At 51.3% G+C, this 22,405-nt stretch overlaps 15 protein-coding genes across 15 annotated transcripts; all 15 read left to right on the forward strand.

The window, feature by feature from the left end:
* Positions 1 to 2: 2 nt before the first annotated feature.
* Positions 3 to 647, forward strand: TbgDal_X19360 (hypothetical protein, conserved; the record flags this gene model as incomplete). The annotated part of the gene is made up of 1 exon (XM_011780790.1): positions 3 to 647. A coding segment is annotated over one exon (645 nt), but the record flags the coding sequence as incomplete, so codon positions are not given.
* A 14-nt stretch (positions 648 to 661) lies between these two features.
* TbgDal_X19370 (hypothetical protein, unlikely) lies at positions 662 to 973 on the forward strand (the record flags this gene model as incomplete). Its single annotated transcript, XM_011780791.1, has 1 exon — positions 662 to 973. The coding sequence occupies one exon, from the start codon at positions 662 to 664 to the stop codon at positions 971 to 973; it is 312 nt and encodes a 103-aa protein (XP_011779093.1).
* Positions 974 to 1,115: 142 nt separating this feature from the next.
* TbgDal_X19380 (hypothetical protein, conserved) lies at positions 1,116 to 1,553 on the forward strand (the record flags this gene model as incomplete). Its single annotated transcript, XM_011780792.1, has 1 exon — positions 1,116 to 1,553. The coding sequence occupies one exon, from the start codon at positions 1,116 to 1,118 to the stop codon at positions 1,551 to 1,553; it is 438 nt and encodes a 145-aa protein (XP_011779094.1).
* Positions 1,554 to 2,320: 767 nt separating this feature from the next.
* TbgDal_X19390 (actin-like protein 2, putative) lies at positions 2,321 to 3,523 on the forward strand (the record flags this gene model as incomplete). The annotated part of the gene is made up of 1 exon (XM_011780793.1): positions 2,321 to 3,523. One exon carries the CDS (start codon positions 2,321 to 2,323, stop codon positions 3,521 to 3,523), a length of 1,203 nt encoding a protein of 400 aa, XP_011779095.1.
* A 433-nt stretch (positions 3,524 to 3,956) lies between these two features.
* On the forward strand, positions 3,957 to 4,580 carry TbgDal_X19400 (hypothetical protein, conserved; the record flags this gene model as incomplete). Its single annotated transcript, XM_011780794.1, has 1 exon — positions 3,957 to 4,580. The coding sequence occupies one exon, from the start codon at positions 3,957 to 3,959 to the stop codon at positions 4,578 to 4,580; it is 624 nt and encodes a 207-aa protein (XP_011779096.1).
* Positions 4,581 to 4,905: 325 nt separating this feature from the next.
* On the forward strand, positions 4,906 to 5,730 carry TbgDal_X19410 (hypothetical protein, conserved; the record flags this gene model as incomplete). The annotated part of the gene is made up of 1 exon (XM_011780795.1): positions 4,906 to 5,730. One exon carries the CDS (start codon positions 4,906 to 4,908, stop codon positions 5,728 to 5,730), a length of 825 nt encoding a protein of 274 aa, XP_011779097.1.
* A 507-nt stretch (positions 5,731 to 6,237) lies between these two features.
* Positions 6,238 to 7,038, forward strand: TbgDal_X19420 (hypothetical protein, conserved; the record flags this gene model as incomplete). Its single annotated transcript, XM_011780796.1, has 1 exon — positions 6,238 to 7,038. The coding sequence occupies one exon, from the start codon at positions 6,238 to 6,240 to the stop codon at positions 7,036 to 7,038; it is 801 nt and encodes a 266-aa protein (XP_011779098.1).
* A 226-nt stretch (positions 7,039 to 7,264) lies between these two features.
* Positions 7,265 to 9,859, forward strand: TbgDal_X19430 (hypothetical protein, conserved; the record flags this gene model as incomplete). Its single annotated transcript, XM_011780797.1, has 1 exon — positions 7,265 to 9,859. The coding sequence occupies one exon, from the start codon at positions 7,265 to 7,267 to the stop codon at positions 9,857 to 9,859; it is 2,595 nt and encodes an 864-aa protein (XP_011779099.1).
* Positions 9,860 to 10,774: 915 nt separating this feature from the next.
* On the forward strand, positions 10,775 to 11,962 carry TbgDal_X19440 (peroxisome assembly protein, putative; the record flags this gene model as incomplete). Its single annotated transcript, XM_011780798.1, has 1 exon — positions 10,775 to 11,962. The coding sequence occupies one exon, from the start codon at positions 10,775 to 10,777 to the stop codon at positions 11,960 to 11,962; it is 1,188 nt and encodes a 395-aa protein (XP_011779100.1).
* A 634-nt stretch (positions 11,963 to 12,596) lies between these two features.
* Positions 12,597 to 13,067, forward strand: TbgDal_X19450 (hypothetical protein, conserved; the record flags this gene model as incomplete). The annotated part of the gene is made up of 1 exon (XM_011780799.1): positions 12,597 to 13,067. The coding sequence occupies one exon, from the start codon at positions 12,597 to 12,599 to the stop codon at positions 13,065 to 13,067; it is 471 nt and encodes a 156-aa protein (XP_011779101.1).
* Positions 13,068 to 13,474: 407 nt separating this feature from the next.
* On the forward strand, positions 13,475 to 14,200 carry TbgDal_X19460 (RNA binding protein, putative; the record flags this gene model as incomplete). The annotated part of the gene is made up of 1 exon (XM_011780800.1): positions 13,475 to 14,200. One exon carries the CDS (start codon positions 13,475 to 13,477, stop codon positions 14,198 to 14,200), a length of 726 nt encoding a protein of 241 aa, XP_011779102.1.
* Positions 14,201 to 14,578: 378 nt separating this feature from the next.
* On the forward strand, positions 14,579 to 17,017 carry TbgDal_X19470 (protein kinase, putative; the record flags this gene model as incomplete). Its single annotated transcript, XM_011780801.1, has 1 exon — positions 14,579 to 17,017. The coding sequence occupies one exon, from the start codon at positions 14,579 to 14,581 to the stop codon at positions 17,015 to 17,017; it is 2,439 nt and encodes an 812-aa protein (XP_011779103.1).
* A 725-nt stretch (positions 17,018 to 17,742) lies between these two features.
* Positions 17,743 to 18,996, forward strand: TbgDal_X19480 (hypothetical protein, conserved; the record flags this gene model as incomplete). Its single annotated transcript, XM_011780802.1, has 1 exon — positions 17,743 to 18,996. One exon carries the CDS (start codon positions 17,743 to 17,745, stop codon positions 18,994 to 18,996), a length of 1,254 nt encoding a protein of 417 aa, XP_011779104.1.
* Positions 18,997 to 19,362: 366 nt separating this feature from the next.
* On the forward strand, positions 19,363 to 19,695 carry TbgDal_X19490 (hypothetical protein, conserved; the record flags this gene model as incomplete). Its single annotated transcript, XM_011780803.1, has 1 exon — positions 19,363 to 19,695. The coding sequence occupies one exon, from the start codon at positions 19,363 to 19,365 to the stop codon at positions 19,693 to 19,695; it is 333 nt and encodes a 110-aa protein (XP_011779105.1).
* Positions 19,696 to 20,528: 833 nt separating this feature from the next.
* TbgDal_X19500 (glycerol uptake protein, putative) lies at positions 20,529 to 22,358 on the forward strand (the record flags this gene model as incomplete). Its single annotated transcript, XM_011780804.1, has 1 exon — positions 20,529 to 22,358. One exon carries the CDS (start codon positions 20,529 to 20,531, stop codon positions 22,356 to 22,358), a length of 1,830 nt encoding a protein of 609 aa, XP_011779106.1.
* Positions 22,359 to 22,405: the final 47 nt, after the last annotated feature.

Here is a 22,405-nt window from a genome sequence, read left to right on the forward strand (position 1 = left end):
AGATGCCCAATGGGCAGCACACCAAACGTCACCGCTCTCGAAGTGGTGACGGGTTTGGGGAGTCGTGCAGTGACAAAAACAGGAATCACACCGATCACGCCAAAGGCGCGGCGACAACGGATACGATAACACCAGACCGCCGTCACACGGTCTCGCATGCCTTTTCCACTGATCCCTCTCCGTCTTGGGTCTACGACCCCCTGGTGCGCGAGGTCAAAAATAGGACTCCAACAGCCAGTTCGCACGGCATGATATGTGGGAGAGAACAGGGGAGAACCACCGTCATGCGATTGGGGCCACACATCGGACTCCACCCATGTGGAGAAGGGGCCGACAGTACCACAAAACCTTCACATTCAGCGGCAAGCGACGCCCTTCATACAGACGTGGAAAACGACCCGGTGGGTGCCGGATTTCCCCGCGGCCCCGGGGAGGAGTGGGAAGTTCCACTGGAGCTACTCTTGTCGCTGAGATGTCAGATCGCCGATAACATCCTCTCACCTTCCCCAAAGACCTCGCAGGGATGGGGTGGAGAAGCCATATTGGCTGAGGGTCATTCCTCTGATAGTCAGTTCTTGACTCCACCTCGCTCGCAGTTGAGACTGTCTTCGTCGCTTTCTTCTTTGCTAACGCCTGATGGTTGTTGATCAGGACGGCATCCATGTGTATGCGTGTAGCCGCTTTTCTAGTCCTTTGTATCAGTTATAGTGGAAGGGTGCGTATACCTTTTCAGTGTTTGGTTGCATTATTATTACTATTATTTTTAACAAACAGTGACGCTCTTTATGTGCTTACTGGTGTGCGGCAAGCTACGATGCTCCGGGTCATTGCCTGCTTTTATCCCCTCCTGTGTATTCGTTTTCTCATATTCGTGACCCTCAGCGGTGAAGTTGCACGTGAGGCGATTCAACTGCGCAAACACAACGTGTCCCTTGTTGATCACAATTTATTTCACGACAGTGATGGTGAGTGACGTTTTTACTTCCCTGAATCCTGACAACCCTGGCCTAACTCACCGAGACCGTCGTTACCAAGGAGTAAGATAAACAGATAGGTACATCGCCAAAAAAAAAAACAAAACAAGAAGCTACACAGAGCAAAAGAAGAGAAAAGAAATGGCAAATGGCGTAACGGCAAACAGCATGCGGGTGAGTGTTAAGGCCCCAGATCTCGGAGCATTTCCACTTGACCACTATCGTGAGTGCAAGAGCGAAATTGAGGAATATTACACGTGCCTCAGGAGTAACGATTACGTCACTCCCATGTGTCGTGAGCAGGTGCGGGCGTATTTGCGGTGTCGTATGGACCGCGGTCTCATGAAACCTGCTGATATTGAGGGCTTTGGTATTCCAGAAACAGAGTTTGTTCCAATGCGCCAACACCGCGCAGACATACGACAGCAGTGGTTACGGCAGAAGATGAATCAAGTCACGGCGGTGTGGGAAAGTTATAGGCGAGACGACTTGAACGTCCCGGACGGTTATGAGCGCCCGAGGGGCAGCGACTCCGGTGGAAGACCGCAGCCGCTACCCGGCGAAACGAACAAAACATGATGAGTGCCCAAGTGTGGCGCGAACAAGGCAGCAGTGATGGAGGTCTGTTGTCCATCCCTTTCCTTCTTCTACAACTCCCTTCTGATTAGCGCACGCGTGTAAAAAGTAGGGAAGAATCATTACCACTTCACAAGACGTGCAACGGCAGCACGACACATGTTTCTTTTTAGCGCGCGATATCGGTCTGTTTTTTTTTTTTACTTTTACCGTTTTTTTTTTTAAATCCGTTGGACGCACGTTGAGTTCCCTGTTCTATATTCCAATTTTGCTCGGTTTTGCGCAGCATGACCGTGTTTCATCCCTATCCCGGGCCTAACTCTTTGGCCCAGTTTGTTGTTAGGGATACATTATAGTTAAATAATGGGAACCAAGGGTGTGACAAAAATAAACGAAGAGGAACGGTGTATGAGTGAGAAGCACAAGGTTTTCGCCTATTTTTTGTTAGGTGAAAACGGAGGAAGCTGAGCTTTACGACAAACGCGTTCCCCCTCTCCGTGTTTATCTTTGCTAAGACGTATAGTCTTTTTCCCAAGTGGCTGATGGCTGGTCACGGGGGTGGATCAGGGAGGGAAAAAAGGCCATTGCATAAAAAACATATTCGTACGTTACACCTCTTTTTTATTCACAGCTGAAACTTTACTCATGTCTCACCCCCTCTTTTAAAAAAAAATTATAAGAAACTTTTTCTGGGCGTTTGGTTGGGTGGTAAACGGCCCTTTCCGGTGCAAAAGGGCAAAGCAACGGAAGACACGGTGTGACGTGGTCTAATGAGCGAAAAGCTCCCCGTTGTGCTAGACAATGGGAGTGGCTTTCTCAAGTGTGGTTTTGCGGGGTCAAACTTTCCTGAAGTCTTCTTTCGGACCGCCGTCGGCCGCCCCGTTCTCCGCCAGACTAAAATGAGTGAAGGCAGGAGTAGCAAAAGAAAAGATACACAAGTGGATCCACTGACGAAAGACCTTGTATTGGGTGATGAATGTAATGGTGCTCATCATCTTCTAGACATGACCTTTCCAATACACAATGGCGTCATCCAGAATATGGACGACATGCGTTATCTGTGGAAGCATGCTTTTCACAATTTGCTTTCTGTTGAACCAGAGGATCACAGCTTACTAATATCGGAGGCACCGCTCTTTAGTCACAAAGACCGCGTTAAGTTGTACGAGGTCATGTTCGAGGAATTCAAATTTCCATTCGTACAGTCCACACCCCAGGGAGTCCTCTCGCTGTTCTCCAACGGCCTGCAGACGGGAGTTGCAGTCGAGTGCGGCGAGTGCGTGTCGCATTGCACACCCATTTTTGAGGGTTATACAATCCCCAAGGCGAACAGACGGGTAGACTTAGGTGGGCGGAATATCACCGAGTTTCTTGTCAGGCTTATGCAGCGGCGCGGATATAGTTTTAACCAAAGCAGTGATTTTGAAACGGTGAGGTGTATTAAGGAGCGGTTCTGCTACGCTGCTGTGGACCCCAAACTGGAGCAGCGACTAGCGCTTGAGACAACGGTGCTAGAAAAGACATTCCTACTACCGGATGGTTCCAGTTGCAGCATCGGACAGGAGCGCTTCGAGGCGACGGAGGCGCTGTTTCAACCACGTTTAATAGACGTTGAGTGCGAGGGCATTTCCTCCCAGCTCTGGAATTGCATTCAGGCCACAGATATTGACGTGCGGTCTGCTCTGTATTCGCACGTTGTACTTTCCGGTGGCTCAACCATGTTCCCCGGTTTTCCCAGTCGTATTGAGCGCGACATGCGAGCCGCCTATTCAGAGAGAATAGTTAAGGGGGACCCAGAGAGGCTCTCTCGTTTTCCACTGTGTGTTGAAGATCCACCTAGGCGTCGCTGGATGTCGTTTTTAGGTGGAGCAGCCCTTGCGGCGGTGACGGCTGGCAATCACGACATGTGGCTTAGTAAGAAGGAGTGGGATGAAGGCGGTGCTTCTGCCATACAGGCCCGATTTGGGGTTTAGATCCCTTGCAAGTGTTCCTGTGACCACATCGAAGATGGGGATCGAGTTGAGATTCTCCGCTCAGTGTGTGAAGGTGTCCACTCTTTGTTTTCGCCCACTCCCCTTTACAACACCCCTTAGCTGCGGTGATATTAGTGCCCACTTTACTTAAAGTGATTAATGTCGCGTTATTCCCTTCCTTAAATCAGCTTTACCTCTTCCAGCTTCATCCCCACCTGCTTGTTTACACCTTTTCATTCAACGCACACACACACACACACCCATACACACTACTTTTAAGTCGTGGCTAGTGAAGTGAAGGAGGTGCAGCATCTCCGTCAAGGGGGGGGGAAAAATTGAGGGCACGCTAACAAGTGCCGTTCTACGCTGCAACATAACACAAAGGCACGTGTGCAACAGCATTTACCGCGGTTGCAGGGGTGCACAGAAAACCATGGGTAAGAAAAAGAACACGGCGATGCACGCCATTAAAACGGTTTTGATGAAGGAAAAGAACCTTGCACAGAAAAAGAAGCGGGAAATGGATAGCCATCACGAAGTACCGGAGCAGGTGCTAACGAAGGTGAAGGATACTGCTGCTGTGCGCTTTCAGCGGAACCAATTAACCGTCGCAGCGCCGCTGCAAACGAACATGTTTCTTTCCTACAACAAGAGTCTTGGACCGCCATTCCATATTTGGCTTGACACAAACTTCATAAACTTCTCCATGCAAAACAAGATTGAAATTGTGGAAGGATTGATGGACTGCATGCTTGCGAAAGTCATCCCGTGTGTATGCGATTGCGTGATGGCAGAATTAGAAAAACTCGGAAAGAAATTTCGGATCGCGCTGAAAATCGCACGTGACAAACGTTTCAAGCGTTTGACATGTGACGGCAAGTACGCGGATGACTGTGTTGTACGGACTGTAACACAACATCCAATTTACATCGTGGCAACATGCGACCAGGAGCTTAAGCGGCGTCTGCGTAAAATACCTGGCGTACCCATCATGTACATTTCAAAGCATCGCTACACCATTGAGCGGTTGCCAGAGGTTTACGGAGCTCCAGCTTAACGATGCCCACACACAGCGGTAAATATGGCGGAAACACATTTCTGTGGGAATGCGTACAGGCACCTCCAAGCGGGTGGGTTTGTCTGTCTGTTAACTAAGTCGAGTAATCCGATTACCGTGAGGGGACGAGTGCATTGCGGTTGGTTAAGGTCTCAGTCCCTTCTGGGGTGGGGGAGGGAGAGTTTGCCTCAGCTGTGCGTTTTTCCTCCTCATTCTTCTGACCTGTGCATAAACTTATACCTGGGTACGACTCCTTATCGGTTTAATTTCATCGTTATGTCTTCTGCTCCCCTTTTACTGGCCTCCTACTGTCTCTCGGAAAACAATGTGCCGGAAGCAGCCAGCTGCCGTTAGGATGACAGCAGTACCTGTGGCAGCTGCGGTCTTTGTCCTTCGTGGCGGCCCTGTACACTACGAAGGTGCCTGGCGCCGCGGTGCACAGTCTCTGGTTACCTTTAGCACACATGTGGGCTTGACACCGTCCTTCTCCCCTTCGGCAGTCCACATCGCCCCGCAGCTGTTCCAACGGCGGTGCCGCAGCTTTCACTTTTATCTCAATCTTAGCGATGCGGCGGAAACGCGGCGACACGTCGAGGAGGACCTCGCACGTATCGACCAGGAGCACCAGCGCGGAACTATGACTCACCTCCATGCGCTGTTAAACCTTGCACTCGCGCATTACCAAGGCGGGGATTACGTAGCGGCCCGGGAGTACGCGATTCACGTCCACGAAAGGACGTTGCAACACAGCAAGGATGCAACCTTCCTGTACTTCACGGCTACCACTTGTGCAAGGTGCGCTGGGGCTTTGGCCGATGCCTACGAGGCGCATGTGCGTGAAACAGAAGAGGCTGCTGCTGTGTCCTCAACATTAGCACCACCCGTGTCAACTCTCCTTAGGGCAGAGCGGGTTATTGCGAAGCTTCGGGAGGATGCCAGAAGGTACGAAGGTATTGCGCAGCGAATGCTTAACCGACCGGATAAGGCCTTTATGCGGAAGGTGTCGACAACATGGACAGAAGACTCGCGGCAGGACGATGAGGAGCCGCAAGAACCTTTCGGAGAACAGTGGAAAGAGCGTCGCAAACGACCGGAGCATGCGGCCATCCGGCAGCACTACAAGAATTGTGGTATTGGTGTACCGAAGTGAATGAAGTGGAGGTGCAACCACTGCTAGCACTAAATGGGAGAGATGTCACACTGATGTGGGGGACGTTGGGATGCCCACGGGGAAGAATAAGTTACGTTGTTTGGTGGGGATGTTGGTCTCTGATATCCTTATTGAGAGTTGCAACGCGGCCCAACCTGACAGCTAGAAGTACAGGGTCGCGACCGGCGTGTGTGTGTGTGTGTGTGTATGTGTATGCGTTGGGTGCTCATCACTGTGATTGTCGCTGTTGTGGTGTGTTGCGTCGTAGAAAGAGCTGGTGCTATGGATCCCTTTGCTCTGTCATTTGTTTTACAACGTTTTTCTACTCTAGCTATTATAGCACCTCTCTTTCTCTGGAAGGTATTTCGAAGGGGCGGCACGTGGTCCTATTTCCTGAGGAGGACGCTGACGCACGTTGACAGTCGCAGAGGGTGACAAAAGTTGTACTAGTTTGTGCGCAAGGGATACAAGACGGGAAAGAAGTTGGGGAACGCAGTTAAGGAAAACATGCGACGCTGCGCGGCATGCCTTACTTCGTTGCCCGTTTCGAGCCCCACCGGTGCCGCTGTTGGTGCCCCTGCCGCGCCTTTGAAAACTCAAGCACCGAGCAATCGATCGCTTCTCGGGTACCCTCTGCGCCGTGCAGCAGCCATGGAGATGCTTTATGGTGGTATCTGTATCCAACATCTTGCGCAACCGCCGTTCCCGCTGCGTAAAATACAGTCGGAAAGCCTCCCACCTCCATCACTACAGGGGGAACGTGATGACTTGGAGCTTGAAGTAAAAGACTCCACAGGTAATGTCATGGGGTATCGACTATTCCCCGTTAACATCGGCATACGAGCCCGCACAGAATCCGTTCGAGTACGTAGTGAGGACTGTTATAAGCGCTTCTTGGCTCAAAAGCACTGTGCAGCGGCGGGTGTCCCTCTGCAGTTCCCCGCACCGTCGAGTATAACGAACAGCAACTGCCTCGCCACTCCAAGGGCCGCCTCTCACTTTCACCCGCCATCATCAAGTCTATCCCTCTTCACACGGCCAGCTGACTCCCAAGGTGGTGACGTTGGCCGAACGACGCCAGCAGATGTGGCCGCGTACCATCCGCGTGCATGGCGGCCTTATCAGATGCTGAAGCCAATGCCACACAACTGGGGCCCAGCCGTCCGGTCCTCCGGTGTACGTGGGCCTCACATGCAGTTGTTGCAGGAACGGATCGACAAGAAGGGTTTTGGGTGGAAACGCAAGTCTCGATCGCTGTGGCAACAGGATATTTCGACAGCTGGGTTTCGCCCCAAACGGTACTTCTGAGGTTGGGGAATATATATGGTTATGGTGGACAGCAACAACTTTCTTTCCCTCCATTTTCTTTTGTGGAAACTGGACTGCCGTAACCATCGATTGGGCACAACAGGGATCACTTTCACTTTCCTATCTTCTTTGTTGAGAATATGGAGTAATCGTGTGCTTCACCGCTGTCGCCATTACCACTACCTAAAATACCCCTTAGTAGCAGTAATAATAGTGACAAGCAGTAATGGATTTCCGAACTATCCGGCAATTAGTTGCCGTTGCAGAAGAACTGTATGCTTGCGGTCATTCGCTCCATGCCTTCGCCACGCTGAACGCGCTGCTGGAACGCGGGACGACCATTCCCAGATGGTATTGGGGAGAGGAAATATACATTAGGGTGAGAGCCGCAGAAATGCTGTTGGAGTCAGATCAGTTGAGTGGTGCTTCCGAGGCTGCGCGCCTCGACTTAGTTCATTCGGTGCTTGCGCCAGTGTTTTCTCGTCGCTTCTTTGAGAGAGTCACCATGGAACCAATTGTATGGGAAAAAAACAACGATGCAAGTAATGGAAGTATTCATTGCAACGGCACGAGTGCTGGTATTACCGCCAGCCGTGTTACCAGAGGGGGGAAAGGCGGGGGCCCACGAAGGGGAAAAGGGCAACACAAAGAATGTAGGAACAAGGAGGAAAATGAGGAAAGGGAAGCTGACAATGGCAATGTCGTCCCTATCGCTCTTGTTTGCAGGGCGTACGCCCTCAACGCAGCGGTGCATCGGCGTTGGTTGCGTTACGCGCAGGCAATTAAGCTACTGGAAACGGCGCAACACTGGTGTTCCATTGTTTTCGCGGCGCTTCCCAGGGCCCCGCAAAGGCTAGAAGGGACTGATAATGTGGGGAAGCAGGAGTACGAAGAGCGTCACTGTTGCGAGGCGTACCTTGCTGCAGAGTTATGCCGCGTGTACTACGCACAACTTATGACCACACTAGGAGCAGCAGCGGATGGCCACCTAAGTAACGCGGTGGCTCTTCACCAAACCCGCCGGCAGGCCCTGGATGGACTGCTCCGAACCGCAAAGGAGTACCCGAAGTTTGTGAACTCGCACCCCGTCAGCTCGATCAAAACGGAGAAACGCTGCTCAGCTCAGTGCCTCTCTTCAGCAGAAAACCCCTTCTCTACCAGGGCAGCAGCGCGTCTCCTCGGTCATTATTGTTGCTGTGCACTTGCTTTTGACTATCGGCTTACTGATGTTGTTAGGCAGCTCGAGCAATGCGAGTCTCTTTTTGGGCACTCGCGCGAGTTGAGCTATATGCGACAGCTCCTAACGGCGGCGCACCACGGCCCACAAGCAGTGACAGCCATAAGAAACGAACCTTGTCTCAAGCGTTCGCGGGATGAGTTAGAAAATGGTGTCGATGTTAGGGTCGGGTGGGTCTCTGACGGTGTGTTGAACGCCCTGGGGACGTATATTACGCTGTACTTGGCGGTGGGAACTGGGGAAAATGTGGAGCACAACAAAGCCAGCGCCGAAGGTGAATGCAACGTGGACGTGAAGCGGGTCTTTCACACCACGATGGAACGTATCGATGAGGAAATGACTCTCTTGACCACTGCGGCGTCTTGCGGCTCGAAGGAGAAGCTATTGTCTCCAACTTTACTTTGTAGTTCCCCCTCGTCGAACATTCGTTTTCTTGTCATATTAAAGTGTGCGACTCGTTTAACGCTGATATGTCACAGCCTTTCTCAGCTCTATGTTGGGGAAGCGATCCTTCACCTCTCGCAGCTCAGGCGCTACATGGAAGTCTTCACCAAAGACACACAACGGTTGTCAGCATATTACCACTTGCTGGCAGCCCAAACGGCGGCTATGCTTTCACTACGCCATATCCCAGGAACCTTGACGACACCGAATGATAGGTCCCGAGTTGCTGGTGGTAGCGACAACGCCGAGCAGGCTGGTACCTATTCAAATCACGAAAGCTTCACAGTTGAAAAAAATGATATGGAAGACACTGCAGGGTTTGATGTGGGTTTACCATATGCTCATATTAGGGCAGCGGAGGCTGTCGCGGCCCACATCGTTCAGCCCTGCAACCCATCTTTCAAACTGCTCGTGTCCCTCATGAAAGGAGCCTTACTACAACACGCGTCACATGTTGGAGCCACGCTGCAATTAGTCAACGGTGGCTTTACGGTTTCACCACTCCCTATCAACCAGCGCCGTCGGTGCGCAGCTGCTTTCGAGGACATTATAGATGCACTGAGGCTAAGTGAGGCAAAAACGAATGTAAAAGAAGAGGAGATGGGAAGAGGGGCGCTGGCTAAGGCAGAGTTTGAGGAGGCGTTGCAATGCGCGTGGAATGTTGACAATCGGCTCTTATTGTTACTGATGCGCGGGCTCCTAACTTTAACCGAAGGGAAGGATGGACACACAGCCAACCTGTTCTTTACCGAAGCAACAAGGCAGGCGCTGAGCTGCTTTGGTACAAAGAGTAGTATCACTGCGGAGTGCCTACATAGGCTTTCAGTGGCTCGCCGGGATTGTGAGCAGGTGCAGCTTCTGCCACCGGATCCCTCATCCGTGTCGCCTGTCTTGTTTGGTAGCTTGCAAGAGCTGCTCGACCACACGGACATCGTTGTGGGGAGTGCTCAGCGTACCTTCAGCATCGCTGCACAGCTGGCCTCTTACGGTAACCGTGCGGTGATGCTGCATTGCGTTTCGAGTGCGGGGATCCCCACCGAACAGGAAATGTGGAGCCAAATTGTTAGTGAGTGGGACAGTGAGGTACATCACGTTTGCACGACACTGAGAGGTGACTTGATACATGCACTATCGCTTTAAATATACGGTATATACGATGGTATGCGGAGCATGCCCCTATAAATTTCCTTCAATGGTTTCTTTTCAGATAGCAATCCTGTGAGATCTTACTCGCTTTGTGAGAGTGTTCTTGATGACGAAGAGGAAAACGCGACGTTATAGCCTTGCTTGTCCTATATCATGTGCAGACTTATTTCCTTGTGAGTTGGAGGTGGTCTATCCATGTGCACGCTCTTAGTTGCACCCATAGACGCTGGGGGTTGGTACCGCAACAACGGTCGGAAAGTGTGCTCTACCCGGTCCGTCACCACTTGGCAGGAAGAGTTAGCACCGACAAGAGATGGTCGTTATACCATGGAGAGTCACTGATCCCCAATTTTTTATTATTTGATTATTCCTCTCCGTGATTTCATTTGGTTGTGTCACACTCACATTTTGTCAAGACTAACGCTGTGTGCTAACTATGATTCCCCCTCCCCGTCTTCACACGTGGCACACCTCCTGACTCTCGTTTCCCATGAGATACCTGTGATTACCCAGCACATGTGCAGCTGACTTATCGCTCGCGTCTCCGAGCCACCCGTCAACAATTTAATAGGGAAGTGAAGGGGTTGGAATCAAAAAGAATGGACAAAGTTATATATAACAGATGAGTCATCAGTTGCGTTGTTTCTTGTCTGTAGGAACTTTTTTGGCCTGCGGACACTTGTGAGAAGCGTGCATTTGTCAATGAACAGTGGCAGAGCCCGGGCCGCGTTAACATTTAATAACCCCGGTGTGCCTGTATCTTTGGCGCACAAAGCGGGTGCGTGCCTATCCGGCATTGGTGGGACTTCTGCGTTTGCTATTCTCTCATCGTTATCTCTCCATTTTTTTTTCCTCACCAACTATGAGTACAACACCAGTAACTGAAATATTTGACCACTGACAAGCTTAATGATAGAGAGTAATTTGCTCTCGCAGGTTAACACCGCTTCCCCCCTTCCCACCTTTATGGAAGTGGAGCTTGTGAACTCCATCAATACCACCGTGGGAAAAGCCTTCCAGTTCGCTCATGTCTTTCTCGCTGAAAAGTGCGACTATTTGGCAGCGCTTTTACCCTATAACTCGGAAATTTGGTTGGTTCTTCATGCATTACTTGAACACCGCCTACTTTTCCACGCCGATACGTCCTTTGCCGAGATGATGTTCAGCCTCTGCCGTGGGACAATCATTTCGCCATCACGACCGCTACCCAGTCAAGGGAGGCTGTCATGGCTGCTGCGTGGCCCGCCACCCGTCCCCCCTTTAGAAGCCCGCATGATGGACACACCCGCAGCGACAGACTCTCGTGCAGTAGGCGAAGCCATGGTAGGTATGAAGGCAGGGGAAATTGCAGCAGCGGATAGGGCCCCATACGGGCACCTGAAATTCCGACCCCTTACCAACCGACAGAAGTACATTACACTCTTTCTCCTCACGGTGAAGCCGTACCTACAGCAGCGCCTTGCTTCATGGTATGAGGCAAACAAAGACGCACAAGTGGCGGGAGAATCACAGTCTGGTAGCGCTTTGAGTCGGCAAACCCTCGGGGCACGCTTGAAACAACTCGCTCTGCAGCTCTACCCAGCGCTCCACGCCGGTTGGGAAGGCCTCAATTTAGCCTTCAAGATCCTCTTCCTTCTAGAACTGACGCCTTATACAGCACCGCTCCACCGGATTTTTAGTATTGTGCTTCGTCGCCCCACAGGTGATGACCTCATCGCTGCTTCAAATCCGCGTGCTCAGGCTGCCCTAATGCTTGGCCGTGTATTGATTGTCGTGCTTCTCCTTGGTTTCCGTCTAATGGAATTCAGTGGCAACACGGGTGGGGCTAGTCCTTCTCATGCCAACAGCGATGACCTGACCATCCCACGCCCACCTGAGTGGGGCGTCGATGTGGTAGTCCCACCGGGCACACCGGACCCTCAGCCGGGTGTCTGTCCCGTTTGTGAGCGACCAGTTACCAATGCCGCGGTGTGTACCGTGAGTGGGGTGGTGGGATGCTATCCCTGTCTCACACAATTCGCACGGGAGAAGAATGCCTGCCCGGTTACACGGGCACCCATGTCGTTGGAGTGCGTTCGACGCATTTATGAGTGCTGAAGGCCACACGGTCTTGGCGCTAGTGGATGGAAAAAAGCACCGGACCCAAATACGAGTACGGTGTTAGTGGTGTGCTACATAACCGCGGATGTGTGCAGGTTTGGTAGGAACAGCGCTATCTGCTGATCCCTTGTCGGTGCTCGTTCGTTGGAATTATACTAAAAACGTGTGAAGGCAAAGACACATAGGGAAGGGGAAACAAACAGGAAGAAGGGTAACAATAAGAAAATTAGCTGGGTGTGGTGTTTGAATGTATCCTGATGACGAGTTAGAACCGAAAAAGTGACGCGTAAGTGGTGCCCTCCAAGGATGAATAAGGGGATGGGTCCCTAATGGATTGGGGTGGGAAGGGACAAAGTGGGTGGTGCCGTTTATTCGGACGTACACGAGGAGAGGGAACAGTCGCGAGTTGGTAAAGGGCGGGAACTACTTGCACTTATACGTTAACGGTGGAACAGCAAACTATCCGCCACACTATCCCACGTGTTCAACCTTTCCATAGTCTCTTCGGCGTTCTTTAATTCTCTATGTGGGGTGATGAGTGAAGTACAGAAGGAAAGACGAGGAGTTCTTCCACGGTGGCGCACCGGTTGGCAGTAGGGTTAGGGTGAAGAGACCGGTGGTCCCTAGCGGTATGCCAAACATAAAGGGAGGGGTTGGTAGCTTCTTGATGCGCCGCGCTGCACCAAAGAGCATACGTCAGAAATATCAGACAGGTCCACAATTCTATAAGCGCAAGTTTTTTCAGTTCCAAAAGGGCCACCACCGCCTGCACCGTCGTATCAGTGGAGTTCAAACCGGATCCCCAACACACCAGAGGGAGTACGAGAGGTTCCACCACCTCCCGGGCGATGTCCGTACGCGACCGCAATTCGACTTTACCTTCGGTGAAACCCGGGCGGACCGGGTGATGTTCGCGTGGCGAAAGCGGGGGGACCTTCAACTATACCAAATGAGCGGCAGAGGTGAAACGTTCGTATGCTACCGCTGTGGCTATCCCGTGCGTAGTCAGCTTGTGGCGGTTAAAGCTGACAATTGGGATTACCGTATGTGTTATCGCTGCTACACAAATACAGTGCACCGTGGCATGGAAAACGATACGTAGGCTTGTGGCGAGTAAATGGTACTGAAAAAGATGTCGAAGTACGAGACGAATAAAAGCCTATCTCGTCCACTGAGAAAGGAAACGTGACTGCTGCGTACCCGACTTTTTTCAGTTTAACATGGGCGTGTACGGTTTGTCCTTGGTTTTGACCAGCACATCATTTGCCTGTGCATGTGTCAGGGTGGTTGCGGAATGAATGATTATGGCAATGTCACCATTACACCTCTGTACTGCATACCCTTCCCCCCGTAGTCATCTGCTTTTCTGTCTTCAAGGCTCCTTTACCCAAACATATCGCTTTTTACCCACTGTGCGTTCGGCCGTAACATACAAATATACATTAGTTGCACAAGCACGCGTGTGAACCCAGGGAGGCGAAGTTGTTTGGCATTTGGCGGGGTGACCTGATGAACTACGCCGACGGTAACTACTACGACTCCCAGCAGGCAGCGGGTTATTACTACCCTGAGGGGCAACAGATGGACGACGGTTATACTATTGACCTCCGCCCACCTGATATCACTGAACAACAAGACAATATCATTCAATTAGTTGCAAAGTACGTGGTAGCGTCGTGTGATGGTGCTCGGTACCAGAACAAGCTAATGAAGAAGACGAAGTTTAATTCATACTTTGCCTTCCTCGCCTCACCAGAGCATAAGTATCACGAGTATTACCAGTACCTTGTTCGTAGTTATACACACTGGCGCCACGTCGCTGCAGCGAGTGCCGCCAACCAGGACAACAATGAGGGTTACGCCTTCTACACGGAGCAGCTTCAGCAGCAAATGTACGATGCCAATATGTATTATGCCCATGCCTACAACATAGCTGCAGCAGATAACTTGGCGGCATCCGCGTCAACAGTGGTTGGCACGGCAACGGGTGGATATTATGATGCCAACAGCGCTTTTCCCCTTCATAACCAACAGCCACAACCCGAGCCGCTGAGGGGTAAATCCGTTCTTGGAAATGCGAGCGACGCAATTAGTCAACCACTCGGGGAAGCTGAAAGCAGAAAACGTACCCGCTCTGCAACACCATTGGAAAGCAGCGATGATGAGGAAGAGGATCAAGGAGTGGAGTTTGTCATGGAAAATGGTGTCGCCAGGGCTGTCCCAAGGAGATCTTGAACAGTGCGAAGTGAAGCACCTCGAAAGAAACATGGGGAAGTGGAACGAATGTTGCATAAGCGTCGTACTGTCAAAAGAAACAGCAGTGGGAGACCCAAAGGGGGTATGCCAAAAAAAGTAGGCAACTGCTTCCCATCGATATTCGGTGCCTTTGGTTGCGGCACTCGCTGCAACGCCTGCAGCTCTGCAGTTTAACTGCCAGGAGCAGGGCTACACCCTGACCTCTGCGTGCCCTCCCTCACTTCCTGGCGCCTAATTGCGCTCTTCTTTAAACACATTCACGTACCGGTCCTGTAACGCAGGAATGTGAGAATGAAGCTGCCTCTTACTCCGCCATTCCTTCATTCTTCCCCACCTTCCTGACTTAGTTGAAAGAATATGTATTTAAAACCATATAACAATCCCTACCCCGTCGTAAGTGACAGACTGGAGGTTATTCTTGAAACCATGCGAAAAATTAATGGAGACAGCGGTTCCCCCGTCGAAACGCCACCAGAAAGGGTACCGTGCATTGGCTCCGGTGCGTTTGCTACCGTTCGTGTTGGCTGGGTGCAGGAGCGGTGGCACAGTCAAGGCAAGAATGAAGAACCTGGACAACTCACCTTCGGAACTACAGCCGCAGTGGCTGTGAAGCGCGTGGTTGTTCCAGGGAAGTTGCGAAGTCCCCTTGACGGTTGTAGGCAGCGGCTGCTCCGCGAGCTGCAGGTAATGGAACACATCAGAATCTGTCCACATCCGAATGTCGTGCAGTGCTGGGGGTTTGTCTTCCACAAGGCGGACGATAGAGCAAGTATCGGCAGAGAAGTAACAGATAATTTGCTTGGTGAGGTCCTCACAAACTTTTCCCAATTGCGCGAGCAGCAAAGGGTAATAACAGGGAACATGGACAAGGAGAAAATTGGAAACGAGGTCCTTGATGGGGTCTCTTGCTTTGATGTGTGTCTCTCGTTGTGCACAGGCGGTACTTTAACCGAGTATGTCCGCCGAGTAGCCGATGCAGCGCTCCGTGCGACGCGCGCGTGCATACAGGAGCGGATAGTCACTCAACCGAAAAACACGAGCATGACTGACTCCACACTTGGGGAGTCACCCACTGGACATAATCAGGGTCTGACCAGCAGCTCAAGTGATGCTGGGATCGAACCTAAGGGGGCGCTGCTCGGGCTTAAAACAAGAAAATTGACACCGATTAGAAAAGATGTTTCGGGAGAATTTTTCACACAAAAAGACTCCACTTTAGTTGTCTCCCATCTCACAATCCGCGAAAAAGACATTGTCGCCATTGCGTATGCGTTGTGCAACGCCCTTCGTCACACCCATGAAACGCTACGGACGCTACACCGTGACATCAAACCAGCCAATGTGTTAATATGCGATGGGATCGGAAAGATACCGTCATATACATCGCGTGCCACTTCATGCGACTTCACGGCCAGAACCACAGCAAGAGCCCGAGGTGCTCCAACTGAGTTGGAAAACAAAAAAGCAAACGGCAGCAAAGCGGTTGAGTTGGTGCTTTTCTCAGACCTTCGCGACGCGCTGGGTAATCCACAGGAAGGAGGGAGCGCTGATGATAAACTCACTCCTGATGTGTTGGTTGTGCCTGCTGAAGCAGGATCACATCGTGTGCTGTGTAATTCATCTGATTCGCCCCCATACGTGCTGGAGTGTCTGCCCCAGGTGGACGCCTGGCGCCTGCAGTTGGCGGACTACGGCATCGCGTCAGGTTTAGATCACATGGAGGCCTCGGGTCGCTGTGGTACATTCCCTTTTATGGCACCCGAGGTGGAGGACGAGGACTGCACCGGGTCCATGTACGGAACTAAAGCTGATATTTATAGTCTGGGGGTCACAATTCAGCATGTTATTGTGAATGCTACCGTTGAGTTTAACGAGGTGGCTCAGGCGCTACCCAGGCGGGCAGATGCTTTGGGGCGGCAGTGGGTTGACGGAGAAGACAGGGAGACAAGCGAAGTGGACAATGACTCCGGCACCAGTGGTGGCGTAACAGATGAAACGAAGAGGAAGCGGACGTTTAATCTCCCCGGCAACTGGCGCTGTAAGCGGGAGCTTAGCGACAGGGACTATGTTCGCGACATATACTCTCATCTGTCACATCCACTACCGCACGATGACTGTGCTAGATCATTTACCGTACCGCGCTCGTGGCGTTGCCATGATGAGTTAGCCTCCGGCAACTGCGTTGAAGGTTTAAGCACTGACGGCAGGACTGACACTGGCAATGCTGGAGACAAAAGGGGCCATCTTCAACCTCAAAATTCCGACTACCGTGATAATATCAAGGCGCTAAACTTTAGAAAGGGCCAAGGGGCTCGGTGCAGGTCTTGTGGGAAGCTCCACCGAAACCTTATCGAGCTTCTCAACGCCATGACGGCCCCTGATCCCTCACAGCGACCGACATTGTCGTGTATATTGCGTGACACAGCGGTCATTGAGCAGGGAACGTTTGTTGATGAACCAAGGGAATCCAGTTTCCCCTTCTCCAGAAGTAGCAGTAGCAGCAAGCACGCGAATGCGGTGGCAAACACTTCAGGGCGCAGTAACACAATAAACAGCACAGCATGCAGCCCAAAACAGCTGTCGCATACAAGTAGAGGGACCGCACCCTCACCAATGGCGGGTCGCAATCACCGTTCCAGTTGCTCTGGGGAATGTAAGGATCAGAAAACTCACGACGGATCGAGTGAAATGTTTGGCGGTGTTAACAAATACGACGGGTGGCGCGAAGGCGTGTTGTGGCGCCCGCCTTCGCTCAAGTTTCTTCGTCGGTACAGTGGACAGGAGGGGCGTTGCTAACCGATCGGCATTTAGGGGCCTGGCGGGTGTCTCTTGTTTCACGCGTTCACCATCCGATGCGGTGGTCTCTAAATTTTCTCACAATATTCATTACCTTTACTTACTTTCTCTGCCACACGGCACAAGCGGCTCCTGCTTGCGGGCGGGTTTGATTAACGTGGGTTGTGCTTTTTTGCCGCTTGCTCTCATTGTCCGAGTGGTCACTTCTATTTTTTTTTCTTGTTGACGTTTGACTGTGGTCAGGGGACATCTCATTGTTGTTATTTTTGCTTTTAGTTGTTACCTAAACATGTTTCTTCGCCTAAACGGAGGTGGGTGGGGCCTCGCGCGCTTACAAGAAACGTCTGTAGAGGTGGTCATTTGGGTCAGGTGGAGAGGGAAAGCTTGTTTGCTTGTTCAACTTTACGCTGTGAGTAGTCCTCCCTTCCGTGCATCATTCTTTGGACTTTTTTTTTTCTTTTACCGCCCATCCGTTGGGCTGTTCGTTTATTTTTTCTATCAGGCTATGTCAAACATCAGCCCCGCCAGTGGGCTACGGCCCCGCTACTCCCTGAAGGCATTTAAATGTGTGGTCGTGTATACCTGATGCTTCATTTTTATCTCGGCCCCCTTTCTTTCCCTTCCTATGCATTTCTCCCCCCTCGAACAATATATGATTAAACGAAATGAAGGCCACAGGGATAGAGAAGTAGTAGGTGCGACGTCTCCATCCCGGTGCGTGTGGTATGCGGTCATCTTCCGCCGCATCATCGACTAGAGCCCTTACCCCTGGGAAGTTGAAGCAGCCAGGCTCCACGAGAGGGCTGAAGAGTACGCACTCCGGCAGTGAAGAAGCCGTCCTGAGCGATAAGTTGCTGCTGTTTTTACAGCAAAGTCGGGAACGGACATCCCATAATCATGCCGCGCGAATTTCCCTGCTGGAATCTCAGTACACACAAAGCCTCCACGGACTCTCAGGGGCCCGTGGTTCATCTACCCTCTTCACCGAAGCTTCACTGAATGCGCGAAAAGGTGGACGTCACGGCAGAGACCCTGCAGGAATTGTTGACAAGGAGATTGTTATTGAGGTTGATATGAGTGAAAGTGAGGATGAAGTATCGTCGCAACTGATAGAAACGAATCATCGGGCACAGCAGCGGGAACATGCAGCAACGCAGTCTTCGTCGGTTCGCCTGACGGCATCGTCCTGCAGGGTCACTGCCACCGCTGCTGCTACCGATCTCTCACCTCAGAGTCTGTCCGAGTCGTATGGTGTATCTCCGGAGGCTCGTACACCCATTTCCCCTTTTATAGAAAAGATGCGTTACCGCGAGGTTCTGGGCGCGCCTGAGCTGCCTCAGGGTCCTGAAAAGCGCAACAAGACTACAACCCACTACACGGCAACGGAATTGTCTCTTGGGAGGGCACAGGCGGGGGTGCGTGCCAATGTCGGGAGGGGTATGGTGTCCTCACTCCCCCCGTGTGCTGCGGCACGTAACGAAGTTTCTGTTTCACTAGAGCGAGCCATCAATGAGGCAAGGGACAAGCACAACTGGAGTGAATCAACGACGGCAAATGTTATGAGCCGTGGTACGACGATGGCCCCGCCCATGCTACCCCGTACCAATGCAGTGACATCTAAAGTGGATGACGAAGTGCAGCACTCCCCCCTCTTTCCGCACGAACCGGAGATAGAGGAGTTTCTCGCGTGGGAAGCGGCAAAACCCGCTGAGCTACTCAAATGCTTGCGTGCGGGCTTTAGCAACCACTGCCCCATCGCAACCGCGTATGCCGCTGTGCGCCCCGAGGTCCATTGGCTCTCTCTGCTCTGCAACAGTGAATCGGATGTCAAGAGTGAAGCAAAGGGATCGCCACTTCGACCGGACTCAGCTCCCTCGCGATTCATTGAGTGGATCGCATCTGACGTGGACTGCTATGAGGGACTGCTACTGCAACGGGGGGCTGCAGCGCCAATTGTTTCCAGAAGTGCGAAGTCATAGCGGTGACGGCATCCCCGTGCCGCTTAACCCCGTTAAGAGAGGGAGAGTTGGCACACACGCACACAGCGAACACTGATTTTGCTGTTGTCAATAGAAAGTTATGTGTACGCATCTGTACGCACAGTGATTCTGCAAAGGCCTTCGCAGATTACAATTCTGCTACCGGGCTTGCTGCTTCATCACTGTCGGCGCTTTCAACATATTTGAACATGAAATGCTGTGATATTCTCATCAAACTGATGGCAGTTGTTTTTTCCACTCAATCTTTATTTCGTGATTTGAGAAATTCTGTGCTTAGGAAGGATAAAGGAAGGGAATATACATAAATAAAGTAATATATAATATATTACTTTCCTCAGGCATAAAATGTTTGGACGACGCGTTTACGCCAGTGCGGCAGTTCCCCGCCGTATGTGGCCGGCACTTCACATTCAGAGCAGTAGCCAAGCACTGCGTATCCTTCCTTCACTCGCACCACTTCACCCGACTATAACTCGGCATGTTGCACTTGTGTCCGCCCCGCTCACAAGTCTCTCCGCGGTCGGTTTGTGTGAATCCTCAACGGAGTTATGCAAAGATACAACGCAGTCGCAGGGCTGTGTCGTCCTGTCGCTCATCTCAGCCTCGTGGTGCCAACCGCACAATTTTCTCCCTCCATTTGTGGCAGAGTGCACAGGGGTAAAGAAAGTGCTTCACTGAAAAGCTTCTTCTCATTATAAAAGAGGGGGGCTGAAGGTGAAGGGCCCCCCCCCCCAAACAGGGAGGTTTGAAGGGATGAGATGCTTGGACCGCCTACATGTCGTTCGTGTTGATCGGCTATTCTTTACAGCTGCATCATGTCCTCGCTTCACTTCCATTTCAACGGACGGTGGGGCTTTCCTCCCCGTGCATGCGCTCCCCTCACCACTCCGTCGCAGGTGCGCGCTCACAAAGCACACAAGTTTGTAATGTGTGCTTGTGTACATACGCACGTGCGTGTGCCCGCGCTCTTATCGCAGCAGTAGTAAATTTAAGTGGCCGACAAAAGTGATACTAAAACCACAAAAACAGTCGTTTGGGAGTAAAAATGTCTTGGTATGAGTGGGCCCGGACTGTGTGGCCAAACCAGAAAAACTTTTGGCATTTTCTCGCCCATGAGCCCACGCCCAAAGGGGTGAGGAAAATTCATTACATACATTTATGCATACACATCTTACCCCCCCCCCATTGTGGATGTTACATTCCTCTTCTTTTCAACGGGCGGCCCAATCCCTTAACGAAGCCGCCTTCTCACCTCGTGAAGAGCATCATTTGAGGGCTAGCGTGTACGTATACCTTCTTTCCGTATTTGCTACCCGCGCTTATGGTTTTTGTAACGGTGAAAGAAAAGGCAACTAATATAATTGCTTGCATATATTCACATATATATATATATATATATAATACGCACAGCATTAACTGCTGCTATTGCCTCATAAACTTTCGAGAAGTGCAACCTCAGCGTACAATTCCGTGCAGGTGTGTGAATTGGTGAGGGGAGAGTCCTGTTGGGTATGTCAGACGACGAGCACAAACGACACCCGCACGCACAACGTTCCCGCCACTCAACAGCGTCGCCAGGCATGATCGGTCATGATGGAAACTTCATGGAGAGCTTCAAAGACATGCTGGGCGATATATATGCCCCACTGAAGACAGGTCTGAAGTTGGAGCACGTAATTTATAATGCATGTTATATGCTTCTCATGTTATATGGTTTCTTTGATGTTGCAGATGCGTCAAAGCAGTGGGCGGCAGAATTCTACATTGAGCCACCGCGTTGGAGCATACTAACCATAACCTCTCTGGGTTCCACCGGCTATAACGGGACTGGGGACGCGCAATGGACTTCCATCGACAGGGGGTTTGGTCTCCTCCTCTCTGCGCTGGCGTTATTCGTTATCGGGGCCCGTGGTGTCCGCAGTGTTTTCCATGGGGAAAATGGCGTGAAGGCGCTCCAGCGGTACTACTTGTTCGCCGGATTCCTCTTCACAGCCTTCTTGCACGGGCCTATGTTCTGGTTGCCGATTACCATAATTGCACTTAACTACGTCTTCATTATAATCTTGCTGAAGATCAAGATGCCTCACTGGGTGCACATGGCAGTTATGTGGACGGCAGTGGTGTCGCTGATGCTTAGTGTGGGATACTATGGAGGTCGGTTGATCATTGGTCCGAGGACACTTGGCTTTTGGGGAGGCATGGCCAGCTGGGTTCCCACGTTTAACATGTCTATCCTTCGCATGATTTCGTTTAACACAGATCTGTATGAAGCGATACACGCGAGCGCTCCTGCGCGGGCAACAACTACGAGGAAACACGATAACGGTTGCTTGGATTGTGCACGGCTACGTGACAAACACCCGGAAAAAGAAGTAACTGCCGTGCGGTGTTACAAGTTTCGTTCAGAATACCCCCGCAATGCCAATGAGTACAATCTGCTGAGCTACATGGCGTACATGCTCTACCCACCGCTGTACATCGGTGGGCCCATGTCTTCCTTCAATGCGTTTGCTTCACACTGCCAATATTCTACTGTTGCCATGACGAGGTCGCAGTTGATCGTTTACGGAATATTCATTATTATTCTATACGTTACTCAGGTGAGCATGCTACACTTTGTGTACCTGAGTGCTCTGCGGCAAAGGGGCGATCTCGTCATGAAACTGAGCACAACGCAAGCTGCTTTCATGTTGTACTATTCCTTGGCCTTCCTTTGGCTGAAGTTCTCCTTGGTTTGGAAGACGGGACGCTTGGCTGCTGTTGCGGACGGGGTTGATGTGCCAGAGGACATGCGGCGCGCCTACAGCAACACGTTAAGTGTGCGAGACTTCTGGCGTGATTGGCATGCCTCATTTAATGTGTGGGTTGTGCGCTACATGTACATTCCCATGGGGGGAAATAGACGGAAGTATTTCAGCATCCTTCCCATATTCTTCTTCATTGCGGTATGGCATGATTTGGAACTCCACCTTATTGAGTGGGCGGTATGGATTATTGCCTTCTTTTTAGTTGAGCTTTTTGTTGGGTATCTATGGGGCCTGCCGTTATTTGCGCCGGTACGACACTCAAAGTACGAGCGCCTGCTAAGAAGTCTTGCTGGAATGGTCAGTGTTTTTGGACTTACAATCACGAACATGATCGGCTTCGCTACCGTGGCAGCACCTCACGGAGGTTCATTGACAGCGCAGATTATTCTGCATATCCTTGGGACTCTTAACTTAACTCTATTCTTCTTCTTTTTACTATTTTTCTTTTTGCTCTCTGCCACGGGTGTTTTGCTTCGTGATGAAGAAGCAAATCAAATAAAACAGCTCAAGGAAAGGTACGGTATAGTTCGTTGAACTGCTTTATTTGATTGGAAACTGAGAGCTGATTGCGCTTCAGTAGT

This window comes from Trypanosoma brucei, chromosome 10, assembly GCF_000210295.1.
Source record: "Trypanosoma brucei gambiense DAL972 chromosome 10, complete sequence".
NCBI classification, from domain to species: Eukaryota; Euglenozoa; class Kinetoplastea; order Trypanosomatida; family Trypanosomatidae; genus Trypanosoma; species Trypanosoma brucei.